Raw genomic sequence first — 22,762 nt, 5'->3', positions numbered from 1 at the left:
CAAAGTGGATGTTTTATCTCCTCAGGCAGTGTAGACAACAGGCCAGGATGTCTTTTCCTGGTACCACTACCAATTTCAATACAATAGAAAATTGTGTCTATTTCTTTTAAAGGTTACAAGTTGCCAACCCACTTAGAGTTTAAGCTCTCTGGAGGCCGGTGCATTTGTATCGTCTGTGGGTCTTGCTTTTCTTAATCTCGCCCTTAATGAGTTAGCCAGCTCCTCAAAGAGTAGATTCATAATCAGTGTGTGTTGATTGATGGTCTCTCGGTAGAACGATGCAGATGGCATGGTCTTGCTTGGCTGATATCTATGCTCTTATTATGCAAAATTGTTCTTGTGCGTGTGCAACTAAATTACAGCAAGCAAACATCGCCACACTGCCCTCCCCAGTCTCTTTGCACTTGGAGATGACGCCGGGTGTTGGCCAGGCACTGCTGTGACTGTGTGATGGCATCCGAGCAGGTTGCCTTCTACACTTAGGCTCCTACGCTTCCGTCTGCACCTCTTGGCAGTGCAAACCCCCTGCTGGTCCTGCGCAGGCCTGAGGCTGTGAGGACGGGCTATTGGCTGATTTGCTGATGGAAGTTTGATTGGAGTTCAGCTGCTAAGACCTGTGTGATCATCCGCGTTCACCAAGGGTTGACAGAGGGCACAGGTAACCACAAGCAAACAAGACCAGAACTGAGTAATCTCACTCCCAGTGCTTCCAACTCCTGGGGTGCCTGGTACAAGGGCCCTCGGGCTGGGCCGCTTAAGTAGCAGAAACTTACTGTCTCGTGGTGCGGGGGCCAGAAGTCCAAATCAAGGTGTGGACAGGGCTGGATTCTCCTGAGGCCTTTCTCCTTGGCTTGTTGATGGCTGTCCTCGTTTTTGGATGGGTCCTGCCTGTGTGTCCAAATTCCTCCTTTTGTCCTAGGATACCAGGAACTTAACAGGTGACCTCTGAAAGGACCCAGTTTCCAAGCGAGCACGCAGTCCACTGGTTAGGACCCACAGCGTGCCTTTCTGGGAGCTGCATGGTTGGTTCAAACTTTGATTGACACCAGGTGCCTCCAGGACAGCTTGCGGGGGCTGGATGGGCATTGCCCGGCCACAGCAACCTAGCCACCTTAGAGCAGGTCCTCTCTGCCCCCTGGGCAGCGCACAGTCCATCGGGGAGCTCCTCTTCCACACAGATGCACTGTGTGGTTAAAACAGCCTCAGACGTGGGAGTCCCACCGTGCACTAGGATTTATGATCTACCTGTGTGCACTGTCCTTCCCCTACCCTGCAAGTCACTAATCCTATGTGGGGATTACTTCTTGAAAGATCTGCAGGCGATGCCGGTGAAATAAGATAAGAAATGAGATACAAGGCCAAGACTCAGGACGGCCACATTGCAAGTCTCTCTTTCACCACCCGGAGATTTGCCAGTGGAGTGTTTGGTCGAGGAAGATGATCCGGGCTCTGAGTGTGTCTGATGACCCACCGGCGGGCAGCGTGCTGACTGGGCAGTAGGATGGGAACATGGTTCCTTTTCCAGGCCATCTTTGGATGCGGGGTAGTTTTCTGGACGTGGAACCCCAGCCCTTGCCCGGTCTGCCCGCATGCAACTTTGTGTGATGATCCCAGGAGACCCGAAGCAGAACTCTGCTGGTTTTCTTCTTAGATGTTTGATGATGGAGCGCATTCGAACTAAGCAGTTCTTACAGGCTACCGTAGAATCCCGGCTTGCTGACTTCGAGAAGAAGGGAAACGTATGGAAAGAAGTGGGAGTGAGCCTTCTCACTAAAGACTTACCTCTTCAGGGCAAGTGTGTTTCAGAATCACACTGTCGCTGATCTTCAAGTTCCCAGATCTGCAAAGAAACGCACCTGTTAGCTTCTCAGAGTCTTGGAACAAGTATGGCAGCATGATGTATTCCTTTGCTCAACTATGACACGTCCAAATAAATCAAATGGTTTTCATGTGTAATTGGCTGGAATCATTAGACCAGCACGAACAGACAGGGTGCCAATAGCAGCGGGCGGTTTCGGCTGCGTCTCTGCAGTCTATCAGACCGTCATTGGGCCCCTGAAAGTCCAGGAAACGGCTGCCATTTGCTGTCAGCGTCCCTGTTGCACAAATCCCCCACTGCAGTCCTGCCCCCTGCAGGCCTGGACTGTCAGCAGCCATGCTCCAAGTATCCACAGCATCAAAGTAAAGAATATGGCATCCAGCCAGAGAAAATGACTTGGTCTAAGCCGTAACAGAAAGTTAGAATTCCTGTAGAGCCCCCAAGGGAACATGGGGTGGGCCACTTGGATGGAGACATCTCTTAAATGTTTTCTTTCATTTTTTCTGTGGCCACGTACCAGTGTTCAGCAGTGACTCCTACAGACGCCTCTAATTCGTGTTACCAACCACAAGATCAAGGAGTTCATGCACTTCAGGCATTTTGGGTAAAATACTGAGTAATTTGCAAAACCCACACTCTCCTGCTGACTCCGTGACCTTTGCCAAGTACCTCATCTCATCGTCCTGGGCCTTGATTTCTTCAACATAAAATGGGAACATAGTTCCTATTCGATTGATGGCCCGGGGATCCGGTACTCGAAGATGAGCTACGTGAAAATACAGAATATTAGAGAAACTTGAAATGTTCCTGAACAAGGCACAAATGCATGATGGGAACTCAGGAAAAAATTACCTGTGGAGGGTTTGTTCAACAGGTTTCTTTGTGACATGCACTCTTCTCTCTCCCTCCCTGGTAAGACCTATGATTGTGGATCTTAGGGCCAGATATTTTAAAAGGTAGAAGCAATGTAAATTTCCATGTTTCCCTGGTTTCCGAGTAGGTTCGGAAGTAAGCTTTTAAAGACTATACCCACTTTTTAATTGGGCAAGTACCTGGATTATTAGATTTAGATCCTTGCCTTGTGATTCTGCTCACTGAGTTATGTTTGCCCACAAGGGAGGTGTGTGCATGTGTGTTTTATCCTGGAACTAGGAAGGAGCAACCTTCAGGAAATCCGGCCTGGGTAAGACCCTGGGTGTTTGCTTATGAGCCAGACCTTGAGTGCAAGGCAGCAGATAACAAGGCCACTGTGCCCTCCCTGTGCACTGTAAAAGGTGGCGGCGGCCTTACCAAGCCGTGTATTTGGAAGAACCTGTTTTGGGATGCAACCATCAGCCTATTGAAAACACGGAGGATGCCTCCCAAGGCCCATCGTGGATGCCAGAAACCGCAGATAGTACCAAACCCAGTACATACTGTTCGTGCCTATGTATATAGGATGAGATTTAATGTTAGAAACTAGGCGCAGTAAGAGATTAACAACAATAACCAATTCGAAATCTTGGCTGTCTCAGCACACAATTTTTTTTCTTTCCTTATCGAGTCCAGAACTTTTACCTTTTCACTTAGAGGAAGCACTTTGGGGCTCCTCTCTGGCAGAGCTGAATTGCCAGCGCCTCTTCTCTTGTGCTTTGGGGCCACTACTGGGTAAAACAAGGGTCACTGGAGCACTAGCTATGCAAAACCACGCCAGTCAATCTGATAACCGAGCAGGCTACCCAGTGAGTGGCAGGCGGGTAGCGTATACTGCGTGAACACACGGCCGAGGCGGGGGTGCACGACCTGGGCAGGGCAGAGTGGGGCAGCTCCAGGTGCCCTCCAGCTACTCAGAGCGACAACCCGCAACTTAAAATTTGTGAATCGTTTTCGGAATTTTTTGCTTACCACTTTTCAGAGCTCAGTGGACCGAGGGTAACTGAAACTGTGGGTGGGAAACAAGACAGAAGAGAGAACAGAGTGGACCGCTGCCCTCAGAATTTGCTGTCATCATCTCCTTGGCTCTCAGGACATCTCTTCCAAGGAGGTGAACGGGAAAGGTGAATGGCAAAACAGTTCAGAAATTTGCACAGGCAAATGAAGATCTGCTGGCCCAGTGATCGCCGACCCTGTCATGAACCCAGCCCCGCCGCACCCTGGCCAGCATCACTGGCCCTTCCAGGTGTCTCCAGGTTCCAAATGGCCCCCACTGTAAAACCCAAATAGCTTCTCTGTGAGTTTTTGTAAAGCAGAACCTTGGTGCACAATCCAATATGCGATCGCCAGGCAGGGGCGCTCTGCGGCTTTTGCAGCCCTTGTCCCTCAAAGCGCGACCTAAGGGGAACCGGCATTCTGCAGAGCCATGTGCCGGCGTGGGGGCCGTGGGCTCACACCGGGTTGACCGGCCAGTGCTCTGAGGACCAAGCTCTCGGACTGCCAGTCTTGGGAAGCACTTTGCCGATTTTTTGTTGGGGAAGTCCAGCGGACACTCTTCCTCGCTGAGCCCTGGAAAAGCCCAACTTGAGCATTCTCTCCGCTGTGTCACACGGACGGGGCTGGGCAGTGCCGTCCCCCTGCGGGGTGAGGAGCAACTACAGGCACCCCCTCAAAGCTGGGCTCCCCGAGTGCTCCTCAGCTCCGCCCAGAGGCCTCTCCTCCCTACACATCTTCAAAGCCTGCCGTACCCTGAAGTCACAGACTGCCAACTCTGGTTTCTTCCCCGGTCCTGGCTCCCTCCCGACCCTGCCCTTTGAAAAGGTTTCTCCGCCAACTGCCTGAAGCTGGCTGTGTTGAAAATGTTTGTAGTGAGGCAGGGCGTGGGGGTGACCCTCGGGAAACCTCTGGAAGCAGTCCACCTGTGTGGCCGGCAGAAGAGGCCGGTGCGCCCACTGCTGAGAAGAGCCTTTGATGTGCCTGGGTGGCACCGCACTGAGAAATGGCGCTCCCTGGACTTGATTTTAGGGGTAGTGTTTGTAGCATGTTAGGAGGTCAAAGTTGACTTTTTTTTTTCTTCTGGTAAACTTTATTTCCATTTTCGCTCTCTGAGCAATAAATTTGTACAGGAACCCAGGAACCGTTGAGTCCACAGGATCATTATTTGTATCATTATTTATAGCTTGGCTGAGCTAGTAGCAGCTACATAAATACCTTCCGAACACTGCCACGTTTGGGCACATACATTATACGTACATGTAAACATGCCATGTAATATATGCACTCCTTCCCCCTCTCTGGGGGTTTCTGATTTTTTTTTTCCAGCCTTGTCTCTACTGGGAAAAGGCTCACATTAAAGTCTTAGTAAGATTGCTGGTATGGCGTCCAGTCTAGTAGTACATTGGTCTCAAATAGATGACACTTTCCAAGTTCAAGCCATTACGGGCTACTCCAAGGAGTTCTCCCTAGCCCTAGATTTTGTTGTTTAAGAAATCTAGCAAAATACCCAGGAGGGACGCCAACAAAAGCAAACCCCAGGGCCTTCGCTGACCCCTGCTGGGCCACTTTCAGAATTGGGAGCCGCTGTCTTCTGGTGACTGGACCTCTGCAGGACGTGGTGTGACACGGTCGGAATTGGGACGAGCAGGAGCAGCGGTGAGAAGCTCGCCATCCCGGAACCCCGGCTTCTGATGGGTCCGGCCCGGGCGAAGAACAGGGTTGCTGGTACCACCTGAAAGGCATTCCCAGGAGCCAGAGAGAGGCCAGAGCTGAGAGGCTGCGTCACTTTGTGTCTTCAGCAGGCACCTTGCAGAGAGGAGGGCGAGGTGGCTTATTCCTGCAGAAGCTGGGCTTCCCTGGCTGACCTTCCCTGGGGCTTTGCCAGGCTCGGCGATGCCATGCAGAGCCAGGCTACACCTGCCGCCTCCCCGCGGCCCCTCCTCGGCTTCCCACGGAGGGTCACGATTTAAAAGTCCCTGAAAACAGGGCAAAGGGAGACTCTTAGCAAGCAGGAGCAGGATTGTCGTCCCAGAACCAGCATTAGGAGCAGGTCACATACCAAGTGCGTTTCATCGCGACGCTCCTAAGCGCTGTCAGTCCTGCCCTGCTGTGTCCAGGTTCTGTACTAGTCAGACCCAGCCGGACACAGTGCGTCTCCACCTGTGTGCTTCTCCACTGTTCCCTCTTTGTCAGCATTTCCTGTGTCTCTTCCTCTCCTTTTAGAACCTAATTCCAATCATCTTGTCAACTGTGTATTGTGGATGGTGGCCGCTGCTGAATATTCATGTGTATACCATGAATTTGTGATGGGGTTCCGTTCCCAGTGCGCCCGTGGTGAGCTGAGAATTTCGTACGTCGAAGGAGCATTTAGCAAACCTAACTCCCAGAGCGTCGCTCGGTCTTGCCTGCCTTGAGTGTTGGTCGGAGGACTTGCATTAACCTAGAGATGGGCACAATCATAACGCAAAGCCCGTTTATGATAAAGCATTGATGATCTCAGGTAATCGCTTGAAAATTGAAAGCGAAAAGCAGAATGGCTGTATGCGTAAGTTTTAACACTTTCATCAAGTGGAAAAATCCCAAGTCGAACCAGGGATCATCTGCACTTATTTACTGTGTGTAGTTAACTATGTCTGTTAGTTAAAGGTAAATACCATACAACATACTACAGATCACTTGACTTTGGCATTTGAACTTTGCAGAAGCAAAACATCAGAAAGACCCACATTCTACCAAATGAGAACTTTGAACCAGTTCCCCAGGAACCCTGTCTTCATGCCTCTGTACTGCAGGTGGGGAAGGGAGAGCTACCTTTTTTTTTATTTTAAATTTATTTGAAAGAGTCAAAGAGAGAGAGACAGAGAGAGAGGTCCTCCATCCGCTGGTTCACTCCCCAGATGGCCGCAATGGCCGGAGCTGCGCCGATCCGAATCAGGAGCCAGGAGCTTCCTCTGGGTCTAAGGGAGAGCTATCGTTAAAGAGAGCATTCAGGCCGGCGGCGCGGCTCAATAGGCCGGCACCCCGGGTTCTAGTCCCGGTCGGGGCGCCGGATTCTGTCCCAGTTGCTCCTCTTCCAGTCCAGCTCTCTGCTGTGGCCTGGGAGTGCAGTGGAGGATGGCCCAAGTGCTTGGGCCCTGCACCCCATGGGAGATCAGGAGAAGCACCTGGCTCCTGCCTTCGGATCAGCGTGATGTGCCGGCCGCAGCGCGCCAGCCGCAGTGGCCATTGGGGGGTGAATCAACGGCAAAGGAAGACCTTTCTCTCTGTCTCTCTCTCTCACTGTCCACTCTGCCTGTCCAAAAAAAAAAAAAAAAAAAAAAGCACTCAGAAGGGCTGTGCAGAGTGCGGAGAGGGGTCGTTGGCGCTGCCCCTGGGCCCGAGCAGGGCGCTCAGTGCTCACGGTCGGAGCAGCCACCTGGTCCCGGCAGGTGAAGGGCTGTGCTGAGATCTAACGGTTGCTCTTGGGCTTGCTTGCAGATGACCACTCCAGGATCCTGCTGAAATCCGAAAACAGCCACAGCAACTCGGACTACATCAACGCCAGCCCCATCGTAAGTCCCTCCTGGGCTTTTTCCCCCGCGTGGATGTGACCCAAGGATTTTTCACGCCCCGGCTGTGGATCGTGAGCTGGTGGCTGGTTTGGACCAGGGAGACTGGGCCCCACCCAGGCCTCCTGAGCTGTCCGGACGCCCCCTGCAGCGGGCAGGGGCTGTTCTGTAAGCACAGTGGACCTAGTGCTCAGATTGGGCAGCGTCCTGTAGAGCGTCCAGCAGTGGTAACTTGACAGCGTACTGACTAGAACCCGAGACTTTCAGCAAAACTTCGGTCAGTGGTGGTCTCCTTCCCCCAGCCACTGATTCCCTGTTTATTCAGCGGAGTTGGAAACATGAGACCCAAACTTGCCTCTTTTTAAAACAAGCGGTGGCACTGAGGCAGGCTCAGAACTGCAGGTTCATTTCCACTCGGTTTTTGCCTGTGGGTAAGATCCTACCTTAAAAACAAAACAGCAGGTGCTGAGGGGCCGTGCCTCTCCCAGGTGCTGTCATGTCAGAAGAGTGGGGGAGCTGGGGAGAGTTTTCCATTTCCAAAGGCAGCCACGCAGCAGCTTCCCTGGCACCATGAGGCGTGAGATCCCCAGGACCAAGAAACTCGGAACTTCTGGATGACTCCTTAGCAGGCCTGGCGCCACCTGAGTGCTCTCCTGTCCTGAGCCTTAGGGTTGCAGGGGACTGAAGAGGGTAAAGTCAGAGCTGGCCGAAGGGGGGCTCCCAGGCCAGGATCCCATCCATGAGCACTCAGGCTGACTTTCCAGAATTAGAATGGTGGCAGGTGGGAGAGTGAAGTCAAACTAAAGCAGGACTTTTCTAAAGACTATGGTTGATGCCTTTATAGTTTTTTAAAGATTTATTTATTTTATTTGAAAGGCAGAATTACAGAGAGGCAGGGGCAGAGAGAGAGAGAGAGAGAGAGGTCTTTCATCCTCTGGTTCACTCCCCAAATGGCCACAATGGCCGGAGCTGAGCTGATCCGAAACCAGGAGCCAGGAGCTTCTTCCGAGTCTCCCACGCAGGTGCAGAGGTCCAAGCACTTGGGACATCCTCCACTGTGTCCTAGGTGCATTCGCAGGGAGCTGGATCAGAAGCAGAGCGGCTGGGACTCAAGCAGGCACCCATATGGGATGCCGGCACTGCAGGGGGCAGCTTTGCTGGCTGTGCCACAGCACCGGCCCCTGATGGCATTTTCAAACCAGTGGCAAAGAGGGAGAGGTGTTAGTGACGGTGTCCCCTCTCCCCCACTTTAAACAGAGTTTCTCAGTTTTGGTCTTCAAGGAGGCATCAGGGCATCTCACTAAAATTCCAGATTTGCATGCAGCCTGCAGGATGAAGGGTTTAAGGACAATGGTGGTGCCGAGGACTGAGAGAGAGCGGGCCTTCTCCCGGGGCGCAGACGCACTGCACCGCGGCCTCTGCTCCCTTTCAGCTCCTTTAAGAGAAAGCTTCGGGTGAGACCATTGGTGTGTCTGATCGCTAACAGCAGCCGCTCGTAGGCCTGTTTGTTGGACTACAAGGCTGTTTATTTCAGTGCCCCCTTTGGGATAAAGCGGATTGCTGAGACTCCCCAATGCTGTGGGCCCATTCCATTGTCTGACGTTTCACATTCCAAAAGTGATTTCAGAGTGAAGCGCTCGCCTGGTTACCTCATCCGCACCTCCTGGAGCCCTGCCTTGTGTTTATGTCTTCATGTTTTCAAAAGAAATAACTCCTTTATGTCCAGCAGAGGTAGACTTCAAAGACTGGTTCTGTCTGTGTTTCGAAGGTTCTCATTTGGAACCAATTAGTCTTTCTCAAGAAGATTAACTAAAAAAAAAAAAAATCAACCCCAAACCTTATTGATTTACCAGTCTCCTATTGTGGGTGGAGCATCACTTCTAGTGATGTTAGGTTTTGTGAGGGCCTGGGTTTGCTTGCTACGTGGTGGGCAGTATTGATGGCCAGTGCAAAGAGACAGAGGAAACACTCCTCTGGTTCCTTGTCCCTGGACCAGATCGTTTTGTGAGACCAGAATGAGGAGAAACAGAGCCATCATTTTGAAGTTCAGTGTTACGGCCTGGTCCAGCTGCCCTCCCCACCCCACTCCTTCCCGGGTTCCAACTTGCGATGTCTGGGCTGTGCCAAGCTAAAGTCCAGTCTCAGTATGAGCATCCATGCTCAATGTGGAAGCTGTGTCGTCGGCAGAAGCCTTCCACAGCTTTTGTCTGCACACGGGCTCTCGAGGGTGTCTGGACACGCCGGGGAGGGCGCAAATTCCCGCACTTCTCTCTTCCATTAGTGGAAATTCACAGCGACCTCCCCAGGCCTTGCAGGCCAGGAACTCGGGTCAGAAGGTGACTCCGGGAGAGAGAAGCAATTTTACAGTACCTTTTATGTTTTCCCATTATTTCATACCCCAGGTTTTTTTTTTTTTTTTGTCCTTCCAAATTGGGATTGTAAGAATGAACTACAGGAAATCCGCGTTGCCTCTTGTCTGTGGACTAACTGAAGATACAATGCTAATGGCCTTCCTAGCAGCCGTTGAGTGAAAAGCTCACAATTATAGCACAAGAAGACCCTGGCTGTGCGGAATAAAGCTATGATAATTACATCTGTCATATTTGTACTTAGTCCTCATTAAATTTCAGGGAAGTCATCCAATAGTAAATAATGTGCAATCTTCGCTTTTAAATCAGAGGTCATGGAAGTAAATGGGAATTCGGTTCCCCCGCGCAGGGTGTCAGAGAGAAGCCCGTCAGCTACATTTAAAGCTCAGCTTGGTTATTACCAAGGATGCCAGACGGGGCATTGCCCAAACACAACACACGAGTCCTATCCCGAGGAACAAGTCTGAAATTCCCCATGACACTTACCAGTGAGCTTAATCCTTCATCCCTCTGTTGATGAAGGAAGAAAGCATTGGTTAAGGTTTCGATTCGGAATGCATCCAACTAATTTAACGGGACAGGCTGGCTCCTAAGACAGTCTTGACAGCCTATGCATCCTGCCTTGCATAAGAAACTGGCCAGCAAGGGGAGCCAATTTTTTGGTTCTCAGAAGATGTGTACAACCAAACACCGGTGTGTTTCTTTGCGCTTTCTATTCAGTCAGTCTCAGCCCATAATGATACCCTGTGAAGGTGGGGGCCAGCATGGCGGGGCAGCAGGGGCTGTTTGGAACACGGAGTGTTGGTTCAAGTCCTGCTGCTCTGCTTCCGATTCGGCTCCCAGCTAATGTGCCTGGGAAGGCAGTGGAAGATGGCCCAAGTGCCTGGGCCCCTGAAACCCGTGTGGGAGACTCACATGGAGTGCTAGGCTCTTGGCTTCAACCTTGCCCAGCCTACGTTGGCAGCCATCTGGGGTGTGAACCAGTGGATGGAAGATCTCTCTCATGTGTGTGCCCGCTGTCTCCCTCCCCTCCCCTCTGTCACTCTGCCTTCCAAGTAAATAAATGAACCTTTTTCTGAAAGAAAGAAGGGGGAGGGAGGGAGGGAGGAAGAAAGATAGGTTTATAAAATAAATAGGTTTATAAGCCAGTCTCTCTCCTGTTGATTACCAAAACTACAATTTCCCAATAAATTCTCATATTAAGACTCTGTATCTAGAAAATGATTTGACAACTCAAATAAAATCAGATTTCTGTATCTATCTGAAAGGCAGAGTAACAGAGCGGAGGAGAGAGAGATTTTCCACCTGCTGGTTCACTCCCCAGATGCCCCCAACAGCCAGGGCAAGGCCAAACCAAAGCCAGGAGGCGGGAGCCCCTTCCAGGTCTCCCACAGCTGGGCCCGGAACCCGAGTGCTTGAGCCATCACGTGCTCCCTCCCGGGACACAGGAGCAGAAAGCTGGATCAGAGGCATGGAGTAGCCAGAATTCAAACCAGGCGTTCTCATGGAGGAGGAGGCTTAACCCACCGCACCCCAGTGCCAGCCCCTAAAATGCGTTCTGAAGGTTGGAGAACGTAGAAGTTGATAGGTAACACACACAGTCGCTCTCTGTGTAAGACATCAGAGTAACCGATGTGACCCCCAGATCTTCCCTGAGCCAGAGTTGGTTTGGGAGCAGAAACTCGTTCCCCACCCACCTGCCCACCTGCAGGGCCCTGGGGCATCGCTGGGCTGGAGCTGGTCAAGGCTTAGGGTCTTGATGTACTGAATGTTTCATTTTGCAAATTGATTTATTGGAGGAAATTATTGCTAAGGTTTTTTAATGCAAATTAGAGTTCCTAAAGAATACGTCAGTCACTCCTGCTTATTTAATAATTGCTGTCCCATAGCTTAAGGCAGAGTGTTGGCTTATTTTTTGCCATGCGTTTAGAAAGACATAAGAATAGACCATGCTTGTATCCAGTTTCGTTTGATGTCTCCCTAGAAATCAGTCCACTAAGGGATAATAGATTCAGCACAAGCAAGAGGTCTTTGTTTATATGAAAAAAAGCAGCTTAATAAAACCAGAATTATGCTTTTGATTGCACTCGGATCCTGGTGCCCTCTGACCGCCAGTTTGCACGCAGTCACGTGGTGTTCTCTGCGACGGCACTTCTCCGGGCAGGGTGTGGCACTGCAGAGGCCACCCCTGGGGGAGCACAGGTTTATAATGCCACCGTGTTACCCCCTCAAATGCCCCGGCTACTCAGCAACACTGGAAAGCACATTAACTTTATGCTCACCTGTCCAGAGTTCTTCCTTCTTACGCAGGTCCCAATCAGGAGAATATAGGCTGGTACTACCAGTCTTGGGGCCACCCAACAGCCAGGTGCTTCACTTAATAAATGTACAGGTTTTCAGGGTCACAGCCAGAGCACTAAGACACACACATAAATGTGTTAGAGGAGTCTGCACATGGAATTCCAGAGCTATGGGGCCCCTCGAGGTCCTATTGTCCATCGTCCCTGCTCCCCCACCACCCTCACGTTCAAGTCACCGAGACAGAGGCCCAGAGACTTTAGCTGACTTCCTCCGTGGGCGTGCTGTTCCTGTCTGAGACTAGTAACACAGTCCTACAGCTAGACGCTGCACGACCAAGACGTGGCAAGCAAGGAGAAAGAAGGAGAGGAGGATGAAGTGCAAGGAGCAGAGGAAGCCGGAGTTTATCACCAAATGGGGAAGCCGGATGCATTTGCCAAGCAGGTGCTCCTAACTGAGGTGTGGGAGGAGCCTTCAGGAAGTTCATGGAACACACGTAGTGCGAGGATGCAAATCGTGAAAAAAATCACGCGTGGGTTTCAAATGTTTTGCACCAAAATAAACTTAGCTTTTCATCCCATGAACTTTTTGAAGCACCCACGAGTGCTTCTCCTGCCTTGAAAACCTCAAATCGTTTAACACTGCTCAGCTGAACGCTCGCGTTGGTTGTATTCAGTAGAGACTGTATAAAACCGGCCTTATCGCGGCTGCGTGTACAGGGTGCTTCTGCCCAGGCTCGTTCTGTGTTCCACCGAGTGTGCCTAGAATGAAATCATTGTGATTGTCCTCTGAAGTATTGTTAAACTGATGACACATCTCCCCCACCGCGTGACCACTGTGCTATTTACCGCCTGCCCAGTGGCAGCCACGTGGCCGCCGTGGAGCGGGGCGGGAGCGCGGAAGCCGGCCCCTGGGCTCTGTTGCTACTGCTGTCAGTGTCTCCTCCCTCGTGTCTTGCCTTCGTGGCTTCTGTCTTGGGCACCTGAGCAGGTGATGGGCTTCAGGCGTTTGGAACGTGGAACTGCAAAGACCCAGCACGAAAGTTGCCTTACTGAGCCTCCCAAAACTATGCCCACTGCTTCACCTTAAATCACGTATGCCATATTTTGGAAACAACCAGATGTGCCAGTTCGTACACGCGAGGCTTTGTAAGATGTGTCCCTGTCGAAGCTGCTCGGGTGGAAAACCATGTTGCAGAAGGAGGAGGGGTTTTCTCGCTGCTGCACGGCTATGTGCGGGGAAGAGACGGGGTCTCCGTAAATAGCTGTCACCCCCGACAAACGCACATTTCAGAAAAATGAAAACTTATTTCTGCTGAGCGTTTACCCACTGAAACATTTTAATTGGGGCTTTCAGCGAGAGTAACATAATTTTACCTGCATTGTGTGTGTTGTGGTGGATTTCAAAACGAGGTCCGGTTTTAATTATGAATCACTAAATTAGATGCACAAAAAGCTTTTCTCGCTGGCTCCCCACCCCCCACCCCCCGGCCCCCGGCTAGCGTCATTTTGTTGTTCTGTTAGAATAACTTACATCTGTTCCTTTATGTGTCTCCCCTCTTTTATGGCGCACATAATTATAAGGTGCACTTGATGCATTCTTCCAATGCTGACAGCCGTCATTGTGGAGAGCGCTGATGGGCTGTGCGCAGCTTCACCGGGGGTCGCCGGGAGAGGGGTGCTGCCTGCAGGCAGAGCGAGCTTTAAGGTGGCACCGGCATTTCCCACTGATGTCCTCACGTGTTGACTCAGAGCCGCACAGGGTGAAAGCTTTCTCAGAAAATGCATCCTTAATCATCATCTGTGAACACTGAGCAGTTTAAATTGTACAGCGAACTCTGACCTCAAAGGAGTAAATTCCAGTTCTAGGCATGCAAGGAGATGATCTGAGGAGTAGTCAGCCGTCTTACCCAGAGGTGAGGTTCTACCAGCAGAGCCTCACGCTGCCTCCTGTCTCCTGGGAGGTCAGGGAGTGGGGCTCAGTCCTGGGGATGGAATGTTGACCAGATGTCGCCTGTGCTTTGGCGAGGTGGCCAGGACTGGCCACTGGGGCTCAGAGCCCTGTCTGTCTGTCTTCCTCAATGTGCCTTAATACTGTTTGCATCTCTGGGCTTTGTTCTTCTCATTTCCCATTTTATTTTTAAGTATTTGAAAAGCAGAGAGAGAGAGAGAGAGAGAGAAGGGTCTTTCATCCACTGGTTTATTCCCCAGATGCCAGCAACAGCCAAGCTGGGCCAATCTGAAGCCAGGAGCCGGGAACTCCACCCAGATCTCCCATGCAGGTGGCAGGGAGCCAGCAGCTCTTGCCTCCCAGTGTGTACATTAGCAGGAAGCTGGATTGCAAGCTGAGCTAGGGCTCCATCCCAGGCACTGCAGTATGGGTTGCAGGTGTCCCCAAGGGGTGGCTTAGCTCACTGCACCACTACCCCTGCCTCTCCTGTTCCTTTTCAGTTTTTCCCTGCATAGTCATTCCTTGAATTCCATGCTGCAATGAAGGTCTTTTAAGCCGCACTCGCCCTGTTGGAGTTAGCAGGATGCCAGCCAACAAAGCAGCTGGCCAGAAAGCCCACGGTTGCATTCTTCTTTGTGAGAAACAGAACAGAAAATGAGTTCCCGGGAAGTACCTGCTGCCCTGGGCCACAGCCAGGCCCAGACAACTGCCTTTGCCTGGGCTCTCTTCTCCCGGTGAATGAACACAAGCGCCTACATGAGATGAGCTCACTGTTCTGGGGACCCAGGAGGCAGATTGGTCCACAGGGCCCTCACTCCTAAGAGCTTACGCTTGTCACCTCCCTAGCCCAGCACCCACAGTGCCAAGACGTGGGCTCGTTATCCCAAACACAGCTCCTAGCCTGGGATGGGCTTGGAAGTTGCCCGCAAGGGCACCGTGGCTGTGCTGCACTGGAATCGCCTGTAACCTTGGCAATGCGGTCCGAGTTGCCAGGGCCACCCGGCTGCATCTGTTAGGTGGGCTGATGGATGGCTTGCTGTTGGCTCTCATGGGGCTCCTGGTCTTCGTCTCTGTAGAAGCTGCTCTTCCGACCTCCGTTTCAGGTGTAAGAAATCTTGGATGTGTTCGCCCTGGCTCACGATTCTGCCTGTGCCTGGGTGCTCACTTGCATCGGTGAAGGCGATGAAGCTGAGGGGCCCTGGGGTTGTGACCCTGTGGCAGGGGCTGTTGGTGCAGGGTGCACAGCCCTCACGTCCCCGTGAGGTCCAGCGTGACTTCCTAACTTAATCCCTGTGCGGTGATCTTGTCTCTGCAGATGGATCACGACCCGAGGAATCCTGCCTACATCGCCACCCAAGGACCACTTCCCGCTACCGTGGCGGACTTCTGGCAGGTGAATCTCTCTTACGAAATTTTCTTTCTGCAAATAAGTTCTCAGTAAGTTGGTCGTGAGTCATGCCGTCAGCTTGATCAAGCCGGTTCAAACTTGCTTACAGGTATTCCTCAAACGTTACTTGATTTCGGAGTTTATAATATTTTTTTATTATACCCAAAACTTGAATATGAAAAATTCCTCTTGCAAGAGCTATGTTTTGCAGATCTTATGTGTTAGCCGTTTTATAGTTTCATTTTATAAAATACAAAGAAGTGAAATCAATAAATGTTTAAATTATTACATTTTATTCAGATGGAGCTCTAATCTATTTTTTGTTGTTATGAAGGTTAGAAAAAATGGTGCTCAAATCAGAGTTTGTCTTCTTTGTGGATTCTCTGTAATGTGTTTGAGAGGCCAGGCTCACACAGCACGTTCAGTGTGATCTCGAGTCGCCTGTGCTGAGACAGGGGCGTTGAGAACCCGTGTTAACATTAGCTGTTAAGAGCAACTTGCAGAAGGCCAGTGGATTGTTCCCCTCTCCACCTCCCCCACTGTCCCCTCCCCAGTCATCCACCACACGGCCAAGCAAAATAGAAATGGCGTTTGGAAAGAGGCCCCGTGCCGTGTCTGCAGGAGTGCACGCTTCTGTTCAGCCACGGCAGTGAACAGCAGTGAGCTCCTCCTAGGTGACGGGCGCGCGGCTGTCCCCAGCGCCGGATGTGGCCGGCTCTAGGGGATGGCGTGCCTGTCTCATCCAGCAGTGCCAGTCACCAAGTCCCAGCGGCGGGTTCGTCTGGATCACTCAGTGATGGCGCTGGCGGAGCTGGTAATGCCTACAGTAAATGGATGAACTGGGGGACGTTCACTGAATTCACCTGTACTCCTGTTTCTATTCCGTGTCACCTTACGCTCCCTCCTCGACCTGCCCAGTCCACCCTCTCCTCACCCTCTCTACCTAACTGGTGGGGTGGGGGGAGGGAGACATCCCTCTGTCTTCCCTGGAGATTATTCTCTGCAGGGGTTTTCGGGGAAAAAAAAAATGAGGAAGAAGACCGGGATTGGCAGAAGATCTGTTAAGTCTCCCGTGTCTATCCATGGTTGCCACACGCTTGGATTCATCCAACTGTGAATCAAAATACTTGAAAAAAAAAAAAAAAGCCTGCGTCTGTTCTGAATGTGATTGATTGATTGATTGGGAAGTCAGAGTTACATAGAGAGAGGGAGAGGCAGAAAGAGAGCGAGGTCTTCCATCTGCTGGTTCAGCCCCAAATGGCCAAAGCCAGGAACCAGGAGTTTCTTCCAGGTCTCCCACTTGGGTGTAGGGGCCCAAGCTCTTCTGCCATCTTTTGCAGCTTTTCCAGGCGCATTAGCAGGGAGCTGGATTGGAAGTGGAGCAGCTAAGACAGGAACTGGTGCCCATATGGGATGCCAGCGTCACAGGCAGCAGATTTACCCCCCTGTTCCACAATGTTGGCTCCGAGACTTTCTTGTCATCATATTCCATAAAGAATATAGTATGACAGCCATTTGTAGAGCATTTTCATTGTATGACATGTTACAAGTAATAGGAAGATAATTTGAAGTATATGGGAGACTAGATGTAGGTCATGCACAAATACGTCATTTTATATGAGGAACTCCTAGGAGCATCTGTGGGTTTCAGTATCCTTGTGGGGTCCAGGAACCAATCCCCCATGGATACTGAGGACCAGCTTTGATCATGTTAATATTCAAACATCAGCATCCCGTTTTATGGGCAAGGCAGGTGAGTGCGAGACTACCTGATCGACCCAGGTCAGCAAGGATGAAGCCAGGACTAAAAACGTGCTCATAGGACCACCTCTGGCTTCTCTGTGCCTCCACCTTCACTACTGGAAAATCCTAAAAATGGATCTCTGTGCTGCTGCATCGCTGACTCATGATCGTCACCTGGAACCATGAACCGTTGGCTGTAGGATGGTTTTGAGGACTCTGATCCCACCACCTTGGGTTCCCCCCATGTTGTACCCACAGAGAGTCTCCAGCCCGAGGGGGAGCACCTGCCGTCACAGGGAGGCAGCACCCCGTGCCACACCATCGTGGGACGACTTCCCACGCTAGGACGTCCTTTCTCACATCACGCAAGGAAAGGCTCCTCCCGAAGTGTGCACGTGGGCCACCCACCCTGGCCGTGCTCCACAAGTGGAACCCAAGTCCATTCAGTGCCGCTCACTGCCCTGCACAATCACCCCGGGCTGCTTTCACTCAGGGGACAAGACGAAGGACGTTCTGGGCGGTGGGATGCGGCAGGGAGCCGCCACGGGATCCTAACATCACTGGGGGTTTTCATCTACCCCAGCCTGTTACCCAACATGTACGTGGTTGGGTGTGCCATTTACTGTCCCCACATATGCATTCTTGCATTTTTACCAGCCTTGGGGCCCTGCCCACCAGGTGCAAGGCTCCCCTTGCCAACCGAATCCCGGCTCCTTGAAGGCATTTGACACGTGATGGTACTAAATGCTGCCGTTAACCACTCACCACGCACCAGGTGGTGTGCTAAGGCTTTCATGTCTACAAGGCAATCCTTGGCAATCCTATAAATCTCAGAGGCTCGAGATTTTCCCAAGTTCACCTGCTAGTAAATACAAGAGCAGGCTGGTTTTTTTCTTACTGTTTATCATACATAGTCCCCATCTGGGAAGTAAGTCATTTTATCTGTATTTACAACTCACGGGATATTTTAGAGAGTTTGTCAGGACATGATTTTTTTTAAGATTTATTTTTATTTATTTGAAAGCCAGAGTTAGAAAGAGAGATCGATCTTCCAACCACTGGTTCATTCTCCAGTTGGCCGCTATGGCCAGGGTTGGGCCAGGCCAAAGCCAGCAGCCAGGAGCTTCTTCCAGGTCTCCCACATGAGTTACAGGGGCCCAAGCACTTGGGCCATCTTCTGCTGCTTTCCCAGGCACATTAACAGGGAGCTGGATCAGAAGTGGAGCAGCCGGGACTCGAACCAGCACCCATATGGGATGCTGGTGTGACAGGCAGTGGCTTAACCTGCTACACCACAGCACAGGCCCCAAGGACATGAATTTTTGACATGGATAGAAAACATCTCTAAGTAGAATTACTAAAGAAAAGTTTTTTTAAAAAATATTATTTATTTGAAAGGCTGAGTTAGAGAGAGAGAGAGCAAGAGAGAGAGGGAGCGCTCTTCCATCAGCTGATTCAATCCTCAAATGGCCACATCAGCCAAGGTGGGGCCAGGCCAAAGCCAGGAGCCAGGAGCTTCTTCTGGATCTCCCACGTGGGTGGGAGGGTCCAATTACTTGGGCCATCTTCGACTGCTTTCCCAGGCACATTAACAGGGAGCTGGATCAGAAGTCGAGCAGCCAGGACACAAACCGGCACGTACATGGTATGCTGGCATCACAGGTGGTATCTTAACCCACTTCACCTCCACATTCAGCCCCTAGAGAAAACGTTTTAAAGCGAGATGAAGAGTGAGATGATTTGAGACACATCTCAACCAGGACTTATCAAAAGTGGTTCTGATAAAAGAAAAATAAGAAAGGAAGGAGTAGGGAGACTGGTGGCAAGGGAGGAAGTGTAGGATGGGAAATATCATTATGTTCTCAAACCTGTGTGTATAAAATACAAGGAATGTGTTCCCCTCATGTACATAAAAAGGTGGTTCTGAAAAGCACTAGTGTCTCCCCCAATAGTGAGAGCTATTCTAATTAGGAAGATCTTGTGTCCAGTAGGCTCAGCCTACTGCGCCCTGGGCACAGGGCAAAGCCTCTGAGAAGTCCCATACAAATTCTTGAAGAAGCCTGTCCAGCTGTGCTGTGTGCAAAGTCCTTGGACCACAAAGCCACTGTTAACACACCCTTTGCCATCTCGCGGATACTGCTTGTATGTGCAACACCGTGAAGAGATACGCCTATTGGCACGGTAAAACCAGATGGAGCGAGGCGGAAGAGATCTGCTGCTGGGCCTCGTCGTGTTTGGCTGGCCTCATGCGTCTCAGACCGGGAGTATCTGTCCAGCAGAGCTCTTCGTTGAATAATCCGCCCTAGGACTGGTGTTCTTACAAGTTCAAGGTTGAGGTTATCTTTGCCACCTGTAGCTTCGCAGGGTGCACGTCTCTGTCTCTGAACCTTCTCGGGAACGTGTGAGTATTTGCAGGACCAGGGCTTGATGAGAGGCAGAGACGGTCGGCTGCGTCAGAGGCGACATCTCATCTCATCGCCTGGGTTGATGGCATTTCCCAGACGTTGGCCCAGGAGCTCGGCACGTGTTACAGAAAATAAGCAGAGCATCTTCTTATCCTCCCAAGCTTGTGGGTGCAGCCCGGAAGCTGCTCCCTGGGACGGGTTCCGGGGTTTGTTCTCTGTCGATGGTGAGCGAGTCGCAGCCACGAGGGGCCGGTGTGACGTGGCGCCAACAGAGAAAGGCCCCAGGGTGTGAGAGACAGCCGCACCTGCTTCCTATGGCTGCCCTAATGAAGTGCACAAACCAGGCGGCTTCACAGGAATGAGTCCTCTCCACTCAGGAGGCCAAGCTCACGGAGGCTACAAGGGTGGGTCCTCCGGAGGCTGCGTGGGAGTCTGTTCCGGGCCTCTCCCCGGCATCCAGAGTTACTGTGAGTGCTTGGAGTTCTCCGTGGACGGATCACTCACTCTTCCCGTGCGTCACAGAATCTTCTCGCTGTGCACCTGTGTTCCTGTGCCCTCACCTCCCTGCTCTTACGGAGGCCCCAGGACTGGACTTGGAGTCCTTGCTGACCAGTGGGATGTCCTCTTAACTTGATAACATCTGCAGAGACCCTCTTTACAAGCAACCCGCATGCACAGATGTGGATTTTTGGGGGGAACACTGCTCAGGCTCATCCCTAGCCCCACCCTCCATGCAATGATTTAAAAGGGGAAAAAACCCTCATTGAGCAAGGAAGTGGTGCCATTGCAACACGGTCACATCCAGGAGGCCACCATGGAGGTGACAGAGCGATCTTCAGAAGCTGGGATTGGGAAGGAGCCGCAGAAGGAGCTCTGGGATTTCCAAGGCTTCAGCAAGAAAACAGTTAGAACAGAGGGCTGGAAGAGGGACCAAGGGTGGCCCTGCTGGTCCTCGCTTAACCGTGGACACCCAGCCCGCTCGTCCCTGCAGCGCTCGCTCCGGGCAGCACCAGCCCCTGCACCTGCAGCGTGGTGCAGAACCTCAGGCCCCGTCAGGACGCCGCTCCTGAACTCCCAACCCCACCTCCTGCCCGGTGCAGCTGGAGCACATGCGGTGCCTTCGTAGTTTGCTGTGGCCGTGAAGCAAAAACAGAAATAGACGAGCGGAGAGACGGAGGGGTCGTCATTGACTTCACGAGCCATCTCTGCGTCGTCATCTAGTGACTAGCGTTCTTCCCTGAGTCTACACCATGCATGTTAAGAATTCGATTTCCAGGGGCCAGCGCTGTGGCGTAGCGGATAAAGCCATCATCGGCAGTGCCGGTATCCCTTGTGGGCGCCAGTTCAAGTCCCGCCTGCTCCACTTCCAATCCAGCTCTCTGCTATGGCCTGGGAAAGCAGTGGAAGATGGCCAAGTCCTTGGGCCCCTGCACCTGCGTGGGAAGATTCGGAGGAAGCTCCTGGCTCCTGGCTTCAGATCAGCACAGCTCCGGCCATTGTGGCCAATTGGGGAGTGAACCAGCAGATGGAAGACCTCTCTCTCTCTCTCTCTCTCTCTCTCTCTCTCTGTGTGTGTGTGTGTGTGTGTAACTCTGACTTTCAAATAAATAAATAAATCTTTAAAAAAAGAGAATTCGATATCTGATTTGCATGAAGAATTCTAAAACTAAATGTTTTCTAAAAGGAAGACAAACCTCCCATGATCCCCTGCCCCTGTTGTCCTCCACGCCATTCACGGGAATGCTCGCTTCTCTTGCCCCCTGGAGGGGTCTTTGTGCATCTGAGTTAAGCTGCAGAATTTACTAGAAAGGAGGATGCTGACCGCTTAGAAATAATCTAGATTTTAAGGGGAACATAACCAGTCCGAGGAGTGAGTCATTTTGTCTATCAGACACGTTTTGCAAGGAGTGTGCAACAGCCTTGGGCTCCCTTTCCTGGAGTGAGACGCAGATCTGAGACACGTTTCCACTCCCCTCTCTGCTGGGCAGATTGGAGTCGTAATTCCAGAAAGGGTGGTGGCATTTGAGAAACAGAAACAGACCCCAGACTCGAGTGGAAACAGCGAGGCTGCTGGGAGATTGGAGAGGCATAGGAGGCAGGAAAGTCATCCTCAGTGGACAGCGCCGTCAGCAAGGTCCACGCTGCCACCCAAGCCACCGTCAGCCGCGATGTCACCAGAGTGCTTGGCCTTGCGTGGAGCCCCATAACCGTCTTCCTGGAATCCTCTGCACTCCTAACTCTCTGCTCCTGTCTCAGGAGGGCCGCTTCTCTGCTCACACGTGTTCGATTAGGAGCATCGGTTTGGCTGTGTGAGGTGTGGCCTGCGTGCTGAGTACTTCTAAAATAACTTCAGGCAGAGCCTAACCCCCAGCGCCCGCACCCTCGTGAGCCACAGGCGGCGAGCTCTGGATGGTGTACCCTCGCCGTTAGGGGAGACTGAACATCAGAGAGGAGGGGGAGGCAGCAGCAAGAGTCACTTGCCCACTGTTCCCACCCCTGTGGCTCGGCAGACACACAGGAGAGACCATCTTGGCTCTGGGTCTAGGAAACGCATTTTAATCCATACGGACGGACGCCTCCCAGCTGCTAGCTGGGGCTGTAGTGAGTGAAAGACGGACACGCACCTGTGCCAAGGAGGGGACGAGGGAAGAAAGTGATGTTTATTGAGTTCTTGTAGGCCAGCTCCCAGGGCAGGCAGTCAGCAGTGGGATCTCATGGGGCCGGCCTAACCACTCTGCGAGGATGGTGGCGGTGAGCCTCGGGTGGCTCCACTTACCTGAGGCACTGTGGGAGCCGCCTTCAGGGAGCCAGGACGTAGAATGGTGGGCACCAGGGCCGGAGGAAGGGGGGCTGGGGAGACGGTGTCTGCTGGAGACAGAGTTTCGGTGAGAGAAGACACAAAGGTTCTGCATGTGGGTGGTGGCAGTGGTTGTACCACAATGTGAAAATGTCCTTCCGGCCACTGAACTGTTTGCAACTACAAAGGGCCACTCGCATGCTGCGCGCCCGGGTATTTCACTGCCTTGTGTGGAGAGAGAGCCTGATTCTACCAGGAGGAAGCTGGGGCTCAGGGGGCCCACACGCCCTGCCCGGCGCCACACAGCAGGCCTGAGAACCCCAGATCTGTGTAGCTCAAAAGTGTTTTTCAACCACACCGACATATGTCTGTGTAGACAGGAAAGGAAGGGAACCGGCTCTCACCGTGGCGACCGTCAGCATTCACAGCATAAACACGCGGCATGTGAGGTGTTGCGTGCTGATTCTCAACACCCAGGGTGTGTCAAGTGTGCACGCTCAGAGTGTGTGCGATGAAGGAGGGAGAGATTCCCGGGTCT

At 51.9% G+C, this 22,762-nt stretch overlaps 1 protein-coding gene across 1 annotated transcript in view; it reads left to right on the top strand.

Moving 5' to 3' along the window:
* PTPRN2 (protein tyrosine phosphatase receptor type N2) overlaps positions 1–22,762 on the top strand; it is an 800,540-nt gene that overhangs the window by 729,029 nt on the left and 48,749 nt on the right. The window contains exons 17-18 of the mRNA XM_062190222.1: positions 7,205–7,278; positions 15,208–15,285. Of these exons, the coding sequence (XP_062046206.1) occupies positions 7,205–7,278; positions 15,208–15,285 (152 nt within the window). The remainder of the gene's footprint in view (positions 1–7,204; positions 7,279–15,207; positions 15,286–22,762) is intronic.

This window comes from Lepus europaeus, chromosome 5 (genome assembly GCF_033115175.1).
Source record: "Lepus europaeus isolate LE1 chromosome 5, mLepTim1.pri, whole genome shotgun sequence".
Lineage (NCBI taxonomy): Eukaryota > Metazoa > Chordata > Mammalia > Lagomorpha > Leporidae > Lepus > Lepus europaeus.
This window is presented reverse-complemented; position numbering and strand designations above follow the sequence as displayed.